The 16,491-nt window shown below is 43.4% G+C and overlaps 1 protein-coding gene across 2 annotated transcripts in view; it reads left to right on the top strand.

Moving 5' to 3' along the window:
• Nucleotides 1-16,491, top strand: part of CEP63 (centrosomal protein 63) — a 408,460-nt gene that overhangs the window by 43,850 nt on the left and 348,119 nt on the right. For both annotated transcript variants that reach the window (XM_078665801.1, XM_078665802.1), the window contains one exon: nt 2,891-3,068. In XM_078665801.1, coding sequence (XP_078521927.1) covers nt 2,891-3,068 — 178 coding nt within the window. The remainder of the gene's footprint in view (nt 1-2,890; nt 3,069-16,491) is intronic.

Consider the following 16,491-nt stretch of genomic DNA (forward strand, 5'->3'; position numbering starts at 1 on the left):
TAGTAATTGTCTCACAGAGTACATTTCCTCTGCATAAGTTCCAACAAATTGTTAGTAAAATTCCAATAATTCTAATAAAGATCTTAACCCATCCTTTCTTTCTCATGAAGGAGCTTCCTATATTACTTGTAATAACTCAGGTTTAGGTTTGATCCCCTTGCAACTTACTTCATGACCAAGGTACTTTAATTTCTGCATGGCAAATTTACATTTATAACACTCCATGATTAACCCCTTCTCTTCCAAAGTGCTCAAAACGTCCCTGAGGTGTTTATCATGGATATCTTTATCTTGTCCCATGATTAAGATATCATCCTTGAAGAAGATTCCCCTATCATGTGTAAGGAAACAAAGAATGCATCAGCTTTTGGAAAACAGCGGCAGCTGACGCAAGTCCAAAAGGCTTCCATACATACTGAAAATAACCTTGGGGAGTCCTAAGAGCTGTGGGTTTCTTACTTTCTGGATGTGAACGGACCTGGATATGCTGACGACAAGTCGATAGAGGAAATCCACTGCATTCCCTACATCAAGGCGGGCATTTAATTATTCTTGGGTAATTTAAACGGTTCTACGACAATATTTTTCTTTAAATCTCTCAAGTCAAAACATAACTTTATTTTTCCATTCGCCTGTCTAGCCACCGCCAATAGTGCCAACCATTCAGCACCTTCAATTGGTTTTAATTATACAATATTAGAGCAGGTTTTCAATTTCCATGTTTACCTCTTCCCTCTCAATTATGGGTACATTCCTAGCTTTATGCACTTTGGGCATTTCCCCTTTCTTGAGCACAAACTTATGAGCAAACCATTTAAAACTCCCTATTTTCCCAGAAAATACACTAAGAAACTCAGATATTAAAACTTTCCCTTCTAGATCTCTTTCGTTCAAAACCATTACTTGCTCTGGACTATGGGGGTTAAGAATGATGTCTAATGCTCTTTGAATCCAGCTCAGTACAAATGGGCCTTCTTTGGCTACATATAGTTTGCCAAATGTCTTCCTATTCTTAAATTCAGATGAAACCCTGCGAAACCCCACCATGGGTATGGGATCCCCATTGAAACTCTCAGGTCTCAGGCTATAATTCTGCCCCAAATATTCCTATACATTTTTTCTCCCAAGTATCACCATCAATGATGGTATATGGAGCTCCTGAATCAGCTACAATAAGCATCTCTACCCCACCAGTTTGATTTTAAATACTGGTTTGTTTCTACACTTGGTACTGAGTTTACACATGTTGTCATTTCCTATACTAAAAATGGAGTCATTTTTCACATCCGAATCGGTACTCTTCTTTCCCTGAGTCCAAAGGTGTTTCACAAACGTACACAACCTTGACTATATTTTGCTTAGCTTTGCAAATTCCAGCAAAGTGACCTTTAATACCGCAAAAGAAACACTTTTGGTTTACAAAAGGGCATCTTTTACAATAAGTCAGGCGATCGTTACTCCCACATCTAAAACATTTTTTCCACCATTATCAATACATCAGTTTTTAGTTTTTTTTTTATAATCCGTAGCTTGTTTAGGGTCAATTTATTTCCTTGCATCCTCCCTATGGTTATCTTTCTTGTGCCTCACCTTCCTCACTTATTTACTTACTTACTTTTTCCTTATTGCTACTATTTATCTCAGAAGCAATGGTGTTAGTGCAATTACTCAAGACTTCAGCCTTACGGACAACTGCTATAATATCCTTCAGGATGAGTTTCCAAGAACCCATCATCTTTCCTGAACTGCCAAATTTTTTTTTTAGGTGCAGCTCTGAATCTACAACTAAGGACTACTTTTTTAAGAGCTGAAGCATAATCATCAGTTTTCACCCTGCTCTTGTTTTCTGTGAAAAAAATTATGTTTATTAATAGCTGTTCTCAGTACCCATCCAGATATAATAGGGCCTGTGAAAATACATCTCCTTCATTTTTTATCATCTTTTCCTTGTGATGTTAAGTTTTGAGACAATCCGTACCTAAGGGATTGCAAAAGGATTTTCTTTTTCTTATCTTGTGAAACATCATCATCATCATCAATCTTATCAATGAGGTTAATGAAGTATAGATGGTCCCCACTTCACAGGCATGACGGAAAGAGGAGTTAGGGAAAAAGTTTGTGCTGCACATATTACAATTGGACTCTAAGAATGTTGAGGCTAAATTGTGAATTTTGTAAAACAACAACAATTAAATTAAGTTTTTGCGGAAGAATGGAGTCGATGCTACGCAGCACTACTTTAATTGGACAGCGAGGCAAAAACAAGTTATAAGTGCAGTCACCAACACTGGCGCAATGGAGATGAAGCGGAAGCACGCACAGACAACTCCACAGCCTCTGGAACCCAGCAGCAATCATGGAGAAGGAGTGGTTGTCATGACAAACAACAGGTTCAGGAGAAGACAATCCTTCAGCATAAACAGAAGCTGCAGAAAAGGTTGCATTGGGTTCCTATCATGTGGGGATCCTCCTCCTCGACAGATTTGTAGAGGCCTGCAGCAAAGGTAACTTCATATTTTTTTTTATTGTAGCCCCGGAGGGACACCTGCTCCAGAGGGTAATTGCCCGATAACTGTCACATTCAAACATTCCCGTTCCAATAACAATTGAAACACAGAATACTTAAGGGAGTGGAACCCAGCACGAGCCTACATAAGTAATAAACAACACAACAGCAGAGATGGATGGCTAGGTGGTTTGTTAAGAAGGGATAACAATGGTAAGCATTTTAAAATAAAGATGAAGGTTTTTTTTTCCCGTTATTCCTAAGATATCTAGACTTAATACAAAATCAACTGTAAAACAGTTTTAAGAGCCAGTAATGTAAAAAAATGTAGTGTATGCATCTGTCTATAGAGCCTCTAATTGTAGATCTATTTACATTCTGCAGGGGTTTCTTGTCCTCGTGTGAGGCAGAGCTTCAGGAGCTGTTGAGGCAGATCGACATCATGGTGACCCACAAGAAAACAGAGTGGGAATTGCAGACTCATGCCCTGGTCACCAGCTTGGAACTGCGGGAACAGGAGCTGACCTCCATTAGAGCCTCCACGGAGCAGAAACACAAAGAGGTACAGTCTTCAACACAACATACACTGGTAGTTTGTTTTTTGCCAGAGGGCAAGGAAATGCAGCTCGTACATAGCGGAAAGTTGGATTTTAAAGTGCAGAAATGACTTTAAGTTTTACTTTAGACACCCATGCCTGGCTTGCATTGGCACATTGCTACTTCCAAGCTCATGTTGCAGGTTTTCCTCAAAATGTGAATGGAGGAAATGTTCTTTTCATGATTATAATTGGAATGTTGCTTTTATGTAGCCTTGGACATCTGTGCATATCCAAAAAACAAAAAAAATAATTTTGCACTCAGAGAAAAGACAAACTTTATATATTGTGTGTGTGTGGCAGCTGGGGTGGATGGGGGATAGTTGGCCTTCAACATTCCTAACATGGCAACAGAATTTAAAGTCACACATACATATATAAGCATAATATAACAGAGGGAATTTGTGGTCTATTGGTAGATGCTTGGAGAGGGGTTTAATATAACTTTCAAAAGATACTGGTGATGGTTTTATAAACATGAAGGCAGAGAAAGTAGCTTAAATCAAACAGTCCAAATGCACTAGCATATATTATTAATATTTCAATAGTGTGATATTTAAATTCATGCTATGTAGCAAAACCTGACCTCAAAGCATTTCCAGACATGTGAATTCAGACGGTCAGTTGCATAAAAAGAACACTTTGAATAAATACTTCACAAAGCAGTGCTATAATGTGCATATTAGTGTCAACGCTTCCATGTTAAAGAATAGTGAATGTTGCAGCACCCAGGATAATGGGTTGCATGTCTAAATAATTATAAGGTATGGGGTGTGTATTTAATAAAATATCTACTTGTCCATGTGACAGGTTGCTTTATAAATCTACTTGTCCTGTAAAAAAATTCACGTGACCTTTTGGTGCCACATAGTGTGACGACTAATTATGGCAGCAATCTCATTATATGAGAACTCTGAAAGTAGCCTGTTGGATTATGCCAGGCATCATACTATAATATGGTTTGAATACTAGCAATTCACTGATTTTGCCACCTTTCCATACATCTTCATACTGGGGCTGGCGGTAGCAGTAAACAATAGTTTCAGTGTTGGAATGCCCTTTGAAACTTGTGCAAACCTACTAACGTGCATGTTTTAGGGGTTTTCTCCACTTCTTCCCAAATCATTTGCTTACTGAGGAAAGTTGGAAATGTACTCCCGACAAGGGCAGAAGTAAAAATTCTTCCAGGTTTGGGAATAAAGGGGCTGGAGGAAAAGTGATCTTGTAAACAATCAGCAGATTGTCACTTGAAAAAATATACACATATATATTTGCTCGTGCTAAAGTGCATATTTCAAATATTTTCTAGGCGTGCCATTTCCTGGCCTACTTCTGTAAATTCTTGAAAAATTATGAAAGCTGTAAATCTGCACTAATGCAAGAATATATACCATAGGCTCACTTCTGTGACTTTCTTTAAGAAAGGGGCCCCTAACTAGGTCTAGCGTTAGCCAAGACCTTTTGTTTTTATTAACGTTATCACTATCTATCTGTCCATCATCTGGCTTCACTGCGAGTAACAGCATTCTACTCTTTTACAAGGTGATTCAGAAAAGGGGGTGGTGATGAACAGAGTGCCTGAATTAAGCAGACCACTCTTACCCAGTCCAAAGATCAGGGCTTGATCCATCCCCGTTTTTTAGCTCAGAACTTGGCTATATGCAAATTAGTCTGTTCCTGTCCCAGTGCATGATGGGAACAGGGCAAACCAAACTACCAAGCCAATTCTTATACTGGGAAGGAAACAAGCTTCCGGGGACCGGTTTCTGCCATTTCAGGCATCGTCGGCCCGGCTTGCTTGAATCCTGATGGTGCAATGAGCAAGGGACTCACATCTGAGTATACCCTTCCACGCATATGGTGGACAAAATGATTGAGAAAAGGGGGTGGTGATGAACAGAGTGCCTGAATTAAGCAGACCACTCTTACCCAGTCCAAAGATCAGGGCTTGATCCATCACCGTTTTTTAGCTCACTGCACCATCCCAGCTCAGAACTTGGCCATATGCAAATTAGTCTGTTCCTGTCCCAGTGCATGATGGGAACAGGGCAAACCAAACTACCAAGCCAATTCTTATACTGGGAAGGAAACAAGCTTCCGGGGACCGGTTTCTGCCATTTCAGGCATCGTCGGCCCGGCTTGCTTGAATCCTGATGGTGCAATGAGCAAGGGACTCACATCTGAGTATACCCTTCCACGCATATGGTGGACAAAATGATTCAGAAAAGGGGGTGGTGATGAACAGAGTGCCTGAATTAGGCAGACCACTCTTACCCAGTCCAAAGATCAGGGCTTGATCCATCACCGTTTTTTAGCTCACTGCACCATCCCAGCTCAGAACTTGGCCATATGCAAATTAGTCTGTTCCTGTCCCAGTGCATGATCGGAACAGGGCAAACCAAACTACCAAGCCAATTCTTATACTGGGAAGGAAACAAGCTTCCGGGGACCGGTTTCTGCCATTTCAGGCGTCGTCGGCCCGGCTTGCTTGAATCCTGATGGTGCAATGAGCAAGGGACTCACATCTGAATATACCCTTCCACGCATGTGGTGGACAAAATGATTCAGAAAAGGGGGTGGTGATGAACAGAGTGCCTGAATTAAGCAGACCACTCTTACCCAGTCCAAAGATCAGGGCTTGATCCATCACCGTTTTTTAGCTCACTGCACCATCCCAGCTCAGAACTTGGCCATATGCAAATTAGTCTGTTCCTGTCCCAGTGCATGATGGGAACAGGGCAAATCAAACTACCAAGCCAATTCTTATACTGGGAAGGAAACAAGCTTCCGGGGACCGGTTTCTGCCATTTCAGGCGTCGTCGGCCCGGCTTGCTTGAATCCTGATGGTGCAATGAGCAAGGGACTCACATCTGAGTATACCCTTCCACGCATATGGTGGACAAAATGATTCAGAAAAGGGGGTGGTGATGAACAGAGTTGCTGAATTAAGCAGACCACTCTTACCCAGTCCAAAGATCAGGGCTTGATCCATCACCGTTTTTTAGCTCACTGCACCATCCCAGCTCAGAACTTGGCCATATGCAAATTAGTCTGTTCCTGTCCCAGTGCATGATGGGAACAGGGCAAACCAAACTACCAAGCCAATTCTTATACTGGGAAGGAAACAAGCTGCCGGGGACCGGTTTCTGCCATTTCAGGCGTCGTCGGCCCGGCTTGCTTGAATCCTGATGGTGCAATGAGCAAGGGACTCACATCTGAGTATACCCTTCCACGCATATGGTGGACAAAATGATTCAGAAAAGGGGGTGGTGATGAACAGAGTGCCTGAATTAAGCAGACCACTCTTACCCAGTCCAAAGATCAGGGCTTGATCCATCACCGTTTTTTAGCTCACTGCACCATCCCAGCTCAGAACTTGGCCATATGCAAATTAGTCTGTTCCTGTCCCAGTGCATGATGGGAACAGGGCAAACCAAACTACCAAGCCAATTCTTATACTGGGAAGGAAACAAGCTTCCGGGGACCGGTTTCTGCCATTTCAGGCGTCGTCGGCCCGGCTTGCTTGAATCCTGATGGTGCAATGAGCAAGGGACTCACATCGGAGTATACCCTTCCACGCATATGGTGGACAAAATGATTGAGAAAAGGGGGTGGTAATGAACAGAGTGCCTGAATTAAGCAGACCACTCTTACCCAGTCCAAAGATCAGGGCTTGATCCATCACCGTTTTTTAGCTCACTGCACCATCCCAGCTCAGAACTTGGCCATATGCAAATTAGTCTGTTCCTGTCCCAGTGCATGATGGGAACAGGGCAAACCAAACTACCAAGCCAATTCTTATACTGGGAAGGAAACAAGCTTCCGGGGACCGGTTTCTGCCATTTCAGGCGTCGTCGGCCCGGCTTGCTTGAATCCTGATGGTGCAATGAGCAAGGGACTCACATCTGAGTATACCCTTCCACGCATATGGTGGACAAAATGATTCAGAAAAGGGGGTGGTGATGAACAGAGTGCCTGAATTAAGCAGACCACTCTTACCCAGTCCAAAGATCAGGGCTTGATCCATCACCATTTTTTAGCTCACTGCACTATCCCAGCTCAGAACTTGGCCATATGCAAATTAGTCTGTTCCTGTCCCAGTGCATGATGGGAACAGGGCAAACCAAACTACCAAGCCAATTCTTATACTGGGAAGGAAACAAGCTTCCGGGGACCGGTTTCTGCCATTTCAGGCGTCGTCGGCCCGGCTTGCTTGAATCCTGATGGTGCAATGAGCAAGGGACTCACATCTGAGTATACCCTTCCACGCATGTGGTGGACAAAATGATTCAGAAAAGGGGGTGGTGATGAACAGAGTGCCTGAATTAAGCAGACCACTCTTACCCAGTCCAAAGATCAGGGCTTGATCCATCACCGTTTTTTAGCTCACTGCACCATCCCAGCTCAGAACTTGGCCATATGCAAATTAGTCTGTTCCTGTCCCAGTGCATGATGGGAACAGGGCAAATCAAACTACCAAGCCAATTCTTATACTGGGAAGGAAACAAGCTTCCGGGGACCGGTTTCTGCCATTTCAGGCGTCGTCGGCCCGGCTTGCTTGAATCCTGATGGTGCAATGAGCAAGGGACTCACATCTGAGTATACCCTTCCACGCATATGGTGGACAAAATGATTCAGAAAAGGGGGTGGTGATGAACAGAGTTGCTGAATTAAGCAGACCACTCTTACCCAGTCCAAAGATCAGGGCTTGATTCATCACCGTTTTTTAGCTCACTGCACCATCCCAGCTCAGAACTTGGCCATATGCAAATTAGTCTGTTCCTGTCCCAGTGCATGATGGGAACAGGGCAAACCAAACTACCAAGCCAATTCTTATACTGGGAAGGAAACAAGCTGCCGGGGACCGTTTTCTGCCATTTCAGGCGTCGTCGGCCCGGCTTGCTTGAATCCTGATGGTGCAATGAGCAAGGGACTCACATCTGAGTATACCCTTCCACGCATATGGTGGACAAAATGATTCAGAAAAGGGGGTGGTGATGAACAGAGTGCCTGAATTAAGCAGACCACTCTTACCCAGTCCAAAGATCAGGGCTTGATCCATCACCGTTTTTTAGCTCACTGCACCATCCCAGCTCAGAACTTGGCCATATGCAAATTAGTCTGTTCCTGTCCCAGTGCATGATGGGAACAGGGCAAACCAAACTACCAAGCCAATTCTTATACTGGGAAGGAAACAAGCTTCCGGGGACCGGTTTCTGCCATTTCAGGCGTCGTCGGCCCGGCTTGCTTGAATCCTGATGGTGCAATGAGCAAGGGACTCACATCGGAGTATACCCTTCCACGCATATGGTGGACAAAATGATTGAGAAAAGGGGGTGGTGATGAACAGAGTGCCTGAATTAAGCAGACCACTCTTACCCAGTCCAAAGATCAGGGCTTGATCCATCACCATTTTTTAGCTCACTGCACTATCCCAGCTCAGAACTTGGCCATATGCAAATTAGTCTGTTCCTGTCCCAGTGCATGATGGGAACAGGGCAAACCAAACTACCAAGCCAATTCTTATACTGGGAAGGAAACAAGCTTCCGGGGACCGGTTTCTGCCATTTCAGGCGTCGTCGGCCCGGCTTGCTTGAATCCTGATGGTGCAATGAGCAAGGGACTCACATCTGAGTATACCCTTCCACGCATGTGGTGGACAAAATGATTCAGAAAAGGGGGTGGTGATGAACAGAGTGCCTGAATTAAGCAGACCACTCTTGCCCAGTCCAAAGATCAGGGCTTGATCCATCACCGTTTTTTAGCTCACTGCACCATCCCAGCTCAGAACTTGGCCATATGCAAATTAGTCTGTTCCTGAGCAAGGTGTGGCAGGGTATACTCAGACATGAGTCCCTTGCTCACTGCTCCATCAGGATTCAAGCAAGCCGGGCCGACGACGCCTGAAATGGCAGAAACCGGCCCCCGGAAGCTTGTCTCCTTTCTGGTGAAGAATTGGCTTGGTAGTTTGGTCTGCCCTGTTCCCATGATGCACTCATGTCTGCTCTAGCCGCCATCTTGACCACGCCCCCACTCACTCATCATTATACTGAATTTATGAACATTTCACAAACAAGCAATCTGAAATTTTGGCCGCTATGACTCTATTGTAGAAGGGTTGACGTCTAGTGGCATGGTCTTCTCGGCAGAAGCTCTTCTACCAGATCAGGTAGATAATAAGGTGAGGTCGTCAGTCAAAAGGTCCTGTTCAGCTTCCAATTTCTGTCTAAGGGCAGGACCATACGTCACTTTTAGGGTGCAATACCGGTTTCATGATTTTCACACTTTTGCTATAGACTTACAGCTACAAGAAGATACTGCTTCTAGATAATCAATCATGAAGTAACAGGTCATACTTTTGTCTGATATAACGTTTGACTCCCTCCCTTTCAGCAGAAGCATCCTGGGCTTCCATCTCTGCCAGACGTCACAGATGTGCCGGCTTCATCGGTGTTGCAGGTGTTGAGAGAAGGTTACACCATAGGATTTTCCTCCCCTTCGGACAATGTCTTTGATAGGACTCCAAGTCCACACAATCCTCTTACATTTTTAGTGTTAAGAAATGGGATCCAGGACCTGCAAGCAAAACATCACTGGGGACAAGGATTTTACTCAATTACGTCTTCAGGCGAGTTGTGTACTGTCTTGGATTAAAGATAGTGACTCTGTTTATTCCTCATTACGAGTTGAAAATGGCGAGTCTGCAGCAGATTATTTCTCTCATCTCACCAGGCATGTGTTTGCCATTGATTGATCTTCTTGACGCTTACTTTAACATTCCTATGCACCCTTCTTTCTAAAAAATACATTATATTCTATGTTTTTGGGCACCACTATCAGCTCTGTGCTCTGGGTTTTGGGTTCTCTTCGGCTCTGAGAGTTTTCACAAGGGTGTTGACTCCCTTGGTGGGTAACCTGCATTTATGTGGACTGTTGATCTTCCCATATATGGATGACCGGTTAATTTCAGAATATTTTTTTCGAAGGGTCTCCAAGACCTTCAAACAGTCCGCAGCTGCCTAAATAAAACTCACAGGTTTCTGTTGAACATCAAGAAGTCCGAGCTTCCACCCCGAATATTTTGGGAAACCGAATCGGTTAGTTAAAATCGTTGAAAAGGGAAACCATGACACACTTGGAGAATCTCGATTTGATATCTGAACTCCCAATCAAATAATCAACTGATTTTAACTACTTTTAATATGCAGCCTTATCTTAAATCTGTTTTAACCCACGCCATAGTTTTGTTCTTACATGTTTAGGATTTTATATATTCCATTGATTATGCAATTTTGCCACCATGAACGATTGGCCCACAAAACTGAAAAACTGCCCCTGTGATGACAGGATACCCCACAACACCATGCATGTGATTCTTTTGTGTAATTTGTATTCTCAACACAGGAAGCGGTACATTTAACCAATCATAAGTCAGTTAGGTACACAATGTCGCCCTGCCTATTTGTACCTACAATCCTTGCCAACACTTGGAATTAGTGGTAGATTGGCATCATTTTTATGGGTCGCTTTCTATGTTAGAAAGAGCAAGACTTTAACCAGTATTTAGAACACGGCAATAGGTTCATATAACCTAGAGGCACAGGTAGTAAGGGCCTTGGGTAGAGGCGATATTGGAAATTAATAGGAAAAGCATTGCACATTTAAACCTTAGGATTTTACCTGTATAATTAGTAATGGAAAATATGGTAGACGGATATTTTTAATAATCTGATTTTGTGTTTTTAAATGCTCTGGATTGTACTTTATTACTTGTAATGAAATGAAATCGAGGTATGTTTTATATTTGTACAACTGCTTTTATAGGCGTTTTTTCATGACTGAATTAAGCGATAAGTGACTAATGGCTTAGCTGATTGCCTCTCACACACTCCAGTTCATCGGAGCCCTTTTCAACACAGAAAGTGGGAAGGAGTTTCTCTCTTCATAACAAAAACGGAAGCTGATGCCTCATCTATCTTCATTCCTACAAGCAGAAAATCCTCCAACAAGGGAGTGTTTAAGAGTGCAAGGGGCCATGGCAGCCTAGTTCTTTCTGGTCCCCTATGCCCAGCTACACTTGTTTCATCTTGCATATTACCTATCTCACGGGAATTCAGTCACTGGACTACGAATCTCCTGTTCATGTATCACCAACCAATATCTAGGAAGCTTCAGTGGTGGCTCAATCCTTTGAATCTCAACAAGAAAATTCTTTTAGTGCCCCCCTTTCTGGTCACAATAACAACCGATGCCAGCAGTCTGGGGTGGGGAGCGAAACTGAAGGAAAAGTTTGGACGCTGAAAGAATCCAGTCATTCTTCAAACTAGATGTAACTTTCTGAGGTGTGAAAGGCTCTGTTATTCGTTGCTTCAAGGATAAATACAGGCCTGTTCAGATCAGAACGAACAGTCCAGGAACAGGGGCATATGTGAATCATCTAGGAGTGCCCAAATGTCCTAGTTAGCGGCCTTGGCAAATCAAATAGGACTGTGGGCAGAACAGAACATCTGACAGCGATCGATCTTTGGGTGAGGGAAAATGGTCATGGGGATTTGTTGAGCTGCACATTCACCTCCTCGGTCTCCCTGTCTGTGTACCCTATAGTACTCAAACCACTTTATTTGGTTACTGAAAACCATAAAAGTACCATTCATTAGATCACAATGCATTACATAAAACACATACGTTACACTATAAAATGTCATAACCAATTCTTCAACAATAGGGCGATTTAAGAAAATTAGGGCAGGAATAAAACAGAATTCATGAATACATAAAGTCTTCTATATGGTAAAACTAATAAGGGCAATGCACCATTACAATAAAAATAATTTAGTGATAAAAAGGCAAGTATTAAAAACGTTGTAACATGGACTTTACAGTATTCTTATACCAGTATAGGGTGCCGGATTTTTCTAACTCTCACTGCTGCGACAAGAAAGCCTGCAGTATTAAAAATCTCCCAAAGTTAATTAGCTTTTGTAAGTACAATAGAGCGGGTTTAACGTGAATAAAGCCTCTCCCTTTTAAGATTGGGACTAAAAACCTCCGGCGGATAGCGCAATTGTGATCACAAAACATAATAAAGTGCATTGTGTCCTGTAACGAAAAATTATCACAGGTACAGGGACCTAAATCACACGTCCTGCTCCAGCCTTGTGAATTTCCCAAATAAAAATGAATTAAGTTAAAACGGAATCTCGTTAGAAGCAGACGGTGAAATGGTTTAGTAACAATCCTCAGATAAGGTTCAATCTCAGGGATAGTTTTGAACAGGAAATGGATTTTAACCGTAGGTTTCATTACTTCAATCTCCTCCCTTTCTACCTTCATCTGATCCAATAAGTTTATTTGTACCCATACCAAATCATCTTTAGGTACTTTAGCCGGAGAATTGAATAAGTCTGGATGTCCAAGCTTAGTCAAAATATTCTTGACATAATTCAGCCATTGAATTTTGTTGGCTTGGTCCAGGGTGACACAATCCCTGATTATCTTATTGTTCAGCGTTAATTGGGGGTTAGGGCAGGTATTAAGCCAGCAGAGCACCGGAGCCTGCCTCAACCTGTCTGTCACATAGCCAACCCCTAGTTCCCGGTAAATTGAAAAAGTAGGAGTGGATTGGGGTACAGACAGGAGGGAGTGTAGGAATTTATTTTCAACTGTTTGTATCTCCTCCATCAGTTTATATCCCCATATTGCCGAGCCATTCAATGCAATCGCTATACATTTAGATTCATAGATATTAAGCATTGCATCAATCGATTTAGCCCCCAGTCGCTGCGCAAAACTATTCACAGCGCCCGTTGACCTAGCCATCGCATTTGCTTTAACTTTTCGTTGAGGTACCCAGAAACCCTTCTCATCATAAAGTACTCCCAGATAAGTAAAAGAGGTCACCTTAGTCAATTCTACACTATCACAAAGAAAAGTGTTGTGTTTTTTGGGATTCTGGCCCATAGTCATTACATGAGATTTGGCTATGTTTATCGCTAAGTCCAGAGATTTCATGTAGGCCCCAAAGGAATCTAAAAGCCTTTGGAGCCCTATAGCTGTACGGGCCAATAGGATGGCATCATCCGCTTAGAGGAGCACCAGAATAAGCCTGTCCCCTACCTGAGGTATGTCCAGACTGGCCATTTCTAAAAACTTGCCCAGATTATTAATATACAAAGTAAAAAGTAGTGATGCTAAAATACATCCTTGGCAGACACCTCTGCCTGATGTAAAGTGTCTTGTGCATTTTCCTTCTTTGTTGACCCTCACTCTTGCGGTGAGATCCCTGTGTAGGTCAGCCAAGAAGTAGACTAAACTAGGATCAATGCCCATATCTAACAGGATGTGCCAGAGCTTGAGCCCTATAGTATTGCAGGGGTCACAGTGCCTTTTTGGGGGTCGGAGGGGATGGGGGGGGGTTCCTTGGCTAGATTTATTTGCATCTCCCCAGGATGCTCTCCTCCCTTATTTTTGCTCTCTCCTTTCATGTCATGGGGCTTGGGGAGTGGCTACTATGTGCTTCAGATAGCTCAGGCTTCTCTTCTACGCTTTCCCCTATTTCCATTGTTCAGCAAGGTTCTATTCAAGATAAGAAGGGAGCTCACAGAGGTTCTCCTAGTAGTTTCTTCATGGAAGCACCAACCTTGGTACCCTTGGTTACCCCACCTGGCAGTTTAACCTCCCTGGATATGCACAATTGTCATGACCAGCCTGCAATTGCGCCAAACAACCCCAAAGCGGCGTCCATATCTTCCTAAGTGATCACACCGGTCATCATTATCGATAATCAGGCACTCCAAGCGTCCTATATATTTATAAATTCATGCCACCAGAGCATAGTGTTGGGAGAATGGGCTAGCAAACAATGTTGGGCCAGAATCAGTCGAGCTAGAGCGATATCACAAAAAAAGATACCACTTAGGTGGGCCGGTACACAAGGTGAATTACCTAATGCGATTAATTTAGGGTCCCACCTCACGATAGTTGGGAAAGCATATTCAGCTTACCAAATACGGTCTGCCAGTAGTGAAAAAAATCACTGGAACATTGAAGTAAATGATAATGAATATAATAGAAGTGATTGATTAATTTGAATTGACGAGTTTTAACCTGGGAGACATTCAGTACTGTATTTGATGAAACATTTGTATGCCTCATTTCATCAGGAATAACTTGGACCCTGAGATGTCGGCTCCACTTATCAGCCAATGTCTGAAAAATAGCGGGCGGTTGTTGGACCTCTGCGTCCAGGATCATTTGAGTCGCCTGACTAATAACCTTTTTAGGTGAGGCCTGCCGTAAGTATTCTAAAAAGGCATTAGCGGAACAATTAACATCTTCTGCCTGAAATCCCATGATGAAATGCCGGAGTTCTAAATAGCGAAAAAAAAGCCGAGCGAGGAAGAGAAAATTGCTGTGATACTATCTTGAAAGAGAGAAGACAGTCACCCTAAAAAAGAGCCTTAATTAAGTAAGCAGAATGCCTGCCAGCAATTGATAAAGCTTTTGTGCAGTTGACTGGGGAAAGTAAGGATTATAACCTATATAAGAAAATGCATTAAATATTGTAATCCCCAATATCTGCATTTTCTAATAGGCCCAAAAAGAGTTATAAACGAGTCTGCTTGAAATAGACAGTATAGATAATGCCAAAGTGTGGGGTAATATCGGCTCCTCGAGGGAGGAATTCCGTAAACAATCTACATAGCCCCCATGGTTCACGCCCCAATACTTTTACTAGTCGGGACATAAAATGCTACGAGAAAGTAGATACATAAATCTGATAACAAAAGTCCACCCTCCAGTCGTGGTTACTGTATTATGCGTATGTTAGCCCTAGGTTTTTTTCCCCTGGATGAATTTTCGCCATGTAGACTCTGTCTGTGTAAAAAAAGCCTTTGGCTAAATGCAAAGATATGTACCAAAAGAGGTATAGGTACCAAGGGAGTAAAATCATCTTGATTAAGTTGCATTAACTGATTAGACCAATGTGAGAGGGAGAGAGGGAACAGCACAGAATCATACTTGGTCCCAACTTTGCCATCCACAAACATAAGGCCTCCTATTTATTTTTTTGCTCAACAACCCAACTAATCGTTGCAACGAAAAAATAAAGACTAAAGTGACCCCAGCCCCTCCCCCTAGCCCCGCCCCCAGCCCCTCCCATGCAAGGCCCCAAAAATGGGTTGGCCACCTCCCCACCCACACTCAGGCCCTAAGAAAGCCCCTAGCACTGCAGGAGTCAGGAGTTCAGTGCAACCCCTACCCCAAAGCTCCACAGACCCAGAATGGATGTGGGGAAAAGAACTAAAGGGGCAGGGCATAGGCCATCCGAAACACCCACCCAAAGGACTCAACAAGTTTTTCCCCCAGAGCCATAAATAATTAAAAATAAAAAGAACCCTCATAATACCAAAGCTTGATGCCAGCTGACCCTGCAGGGCTAAAGCTTCCACAAGCGACTCAAAAGAAATAAGCAAAGATAAATAAAAAAAGAAAAGTGACATCTATATGAACAACAGACTCCCCATGAATACGGCCCTCCTGCCTGTCCCCGTTACTAGAGGTATCCGGCAGCATGGGAACAATGAATTTGTCTAGGCTCTGCTAAGACCTAGAAAAGGTAGCATGTGAAGATCCCAGTGGTCGGGCCACCCCTGATTGCATGGGCGCCTCAGAAGTACAATCCAACCTTGATTCCTGGTTATTGTGAATCCAGAAGGAATTACTGGCCCATCTTTGCTTGCAGGGGTCCCAGTGTTAGCTGAGGCGGAATGCATCCTGCTGCCAATGTCTGTGCTTATGCTGACATCCCCTTTCTGTGCAAACTTTTCTTCCTCATTCCTGTTTATATTGAGCCAGTGTTTGATGACAGCATGCCAGTATTCACAAAAGCCCCAGCCTTGGCAGAAGTTTTTGGTGGCATCTTTGATGTAGTAGTGGGGCAGAGTGGCTGGCAGTGAAATGTGCTGATTTGGACTCACCCCCAGAGTGCAAGAGCCGGTCTAATCCTGTTGCCACTGTGGAACTGATTTTGCACAGTGAGGGCCAAGGAGAGGGCATGTGATTGAGCCAAACCTAGTAATGACTGCCACAAGCTTGGTCATTTCTGATACTGCACCCCCCAGGAGCAACCTAATGGCTGACAATCATTTCAGCCTTTGAAACAATGTACTGCCTGTTGGCGGCACAATAGCACGGAAAGGTTGCAGTATTTAAAGTGATATCTGCAGACACCGCAACGACTCTGACAGGTCTGCTGCTCCTGACATCCTACGGACTCCGAAAAGGCTCAGCAACACAGGTGGTGGTTCTACAACTCCCTCTAGGCCTGACGTGTCCTCTCAGCAAGTTTGAGGCCAGTATTCCCTGTCGGAACTGCTGGAACAGGAT

This window comes from Lissotriton helveticus, chromosome 11 (genome assembly GCF_964261635.1).
Source record: "Lissotriton helveticus chromosome 11, aLisHel1.1, whole genome shotgun sequence".
In the NCBI taxonomy this organism is placed as follows: Eukaryota; Metazoa; Chordata; class Amphibia; order Caudata; family Salamandridae; genus Lissotriton; species Lissotriton helveticus.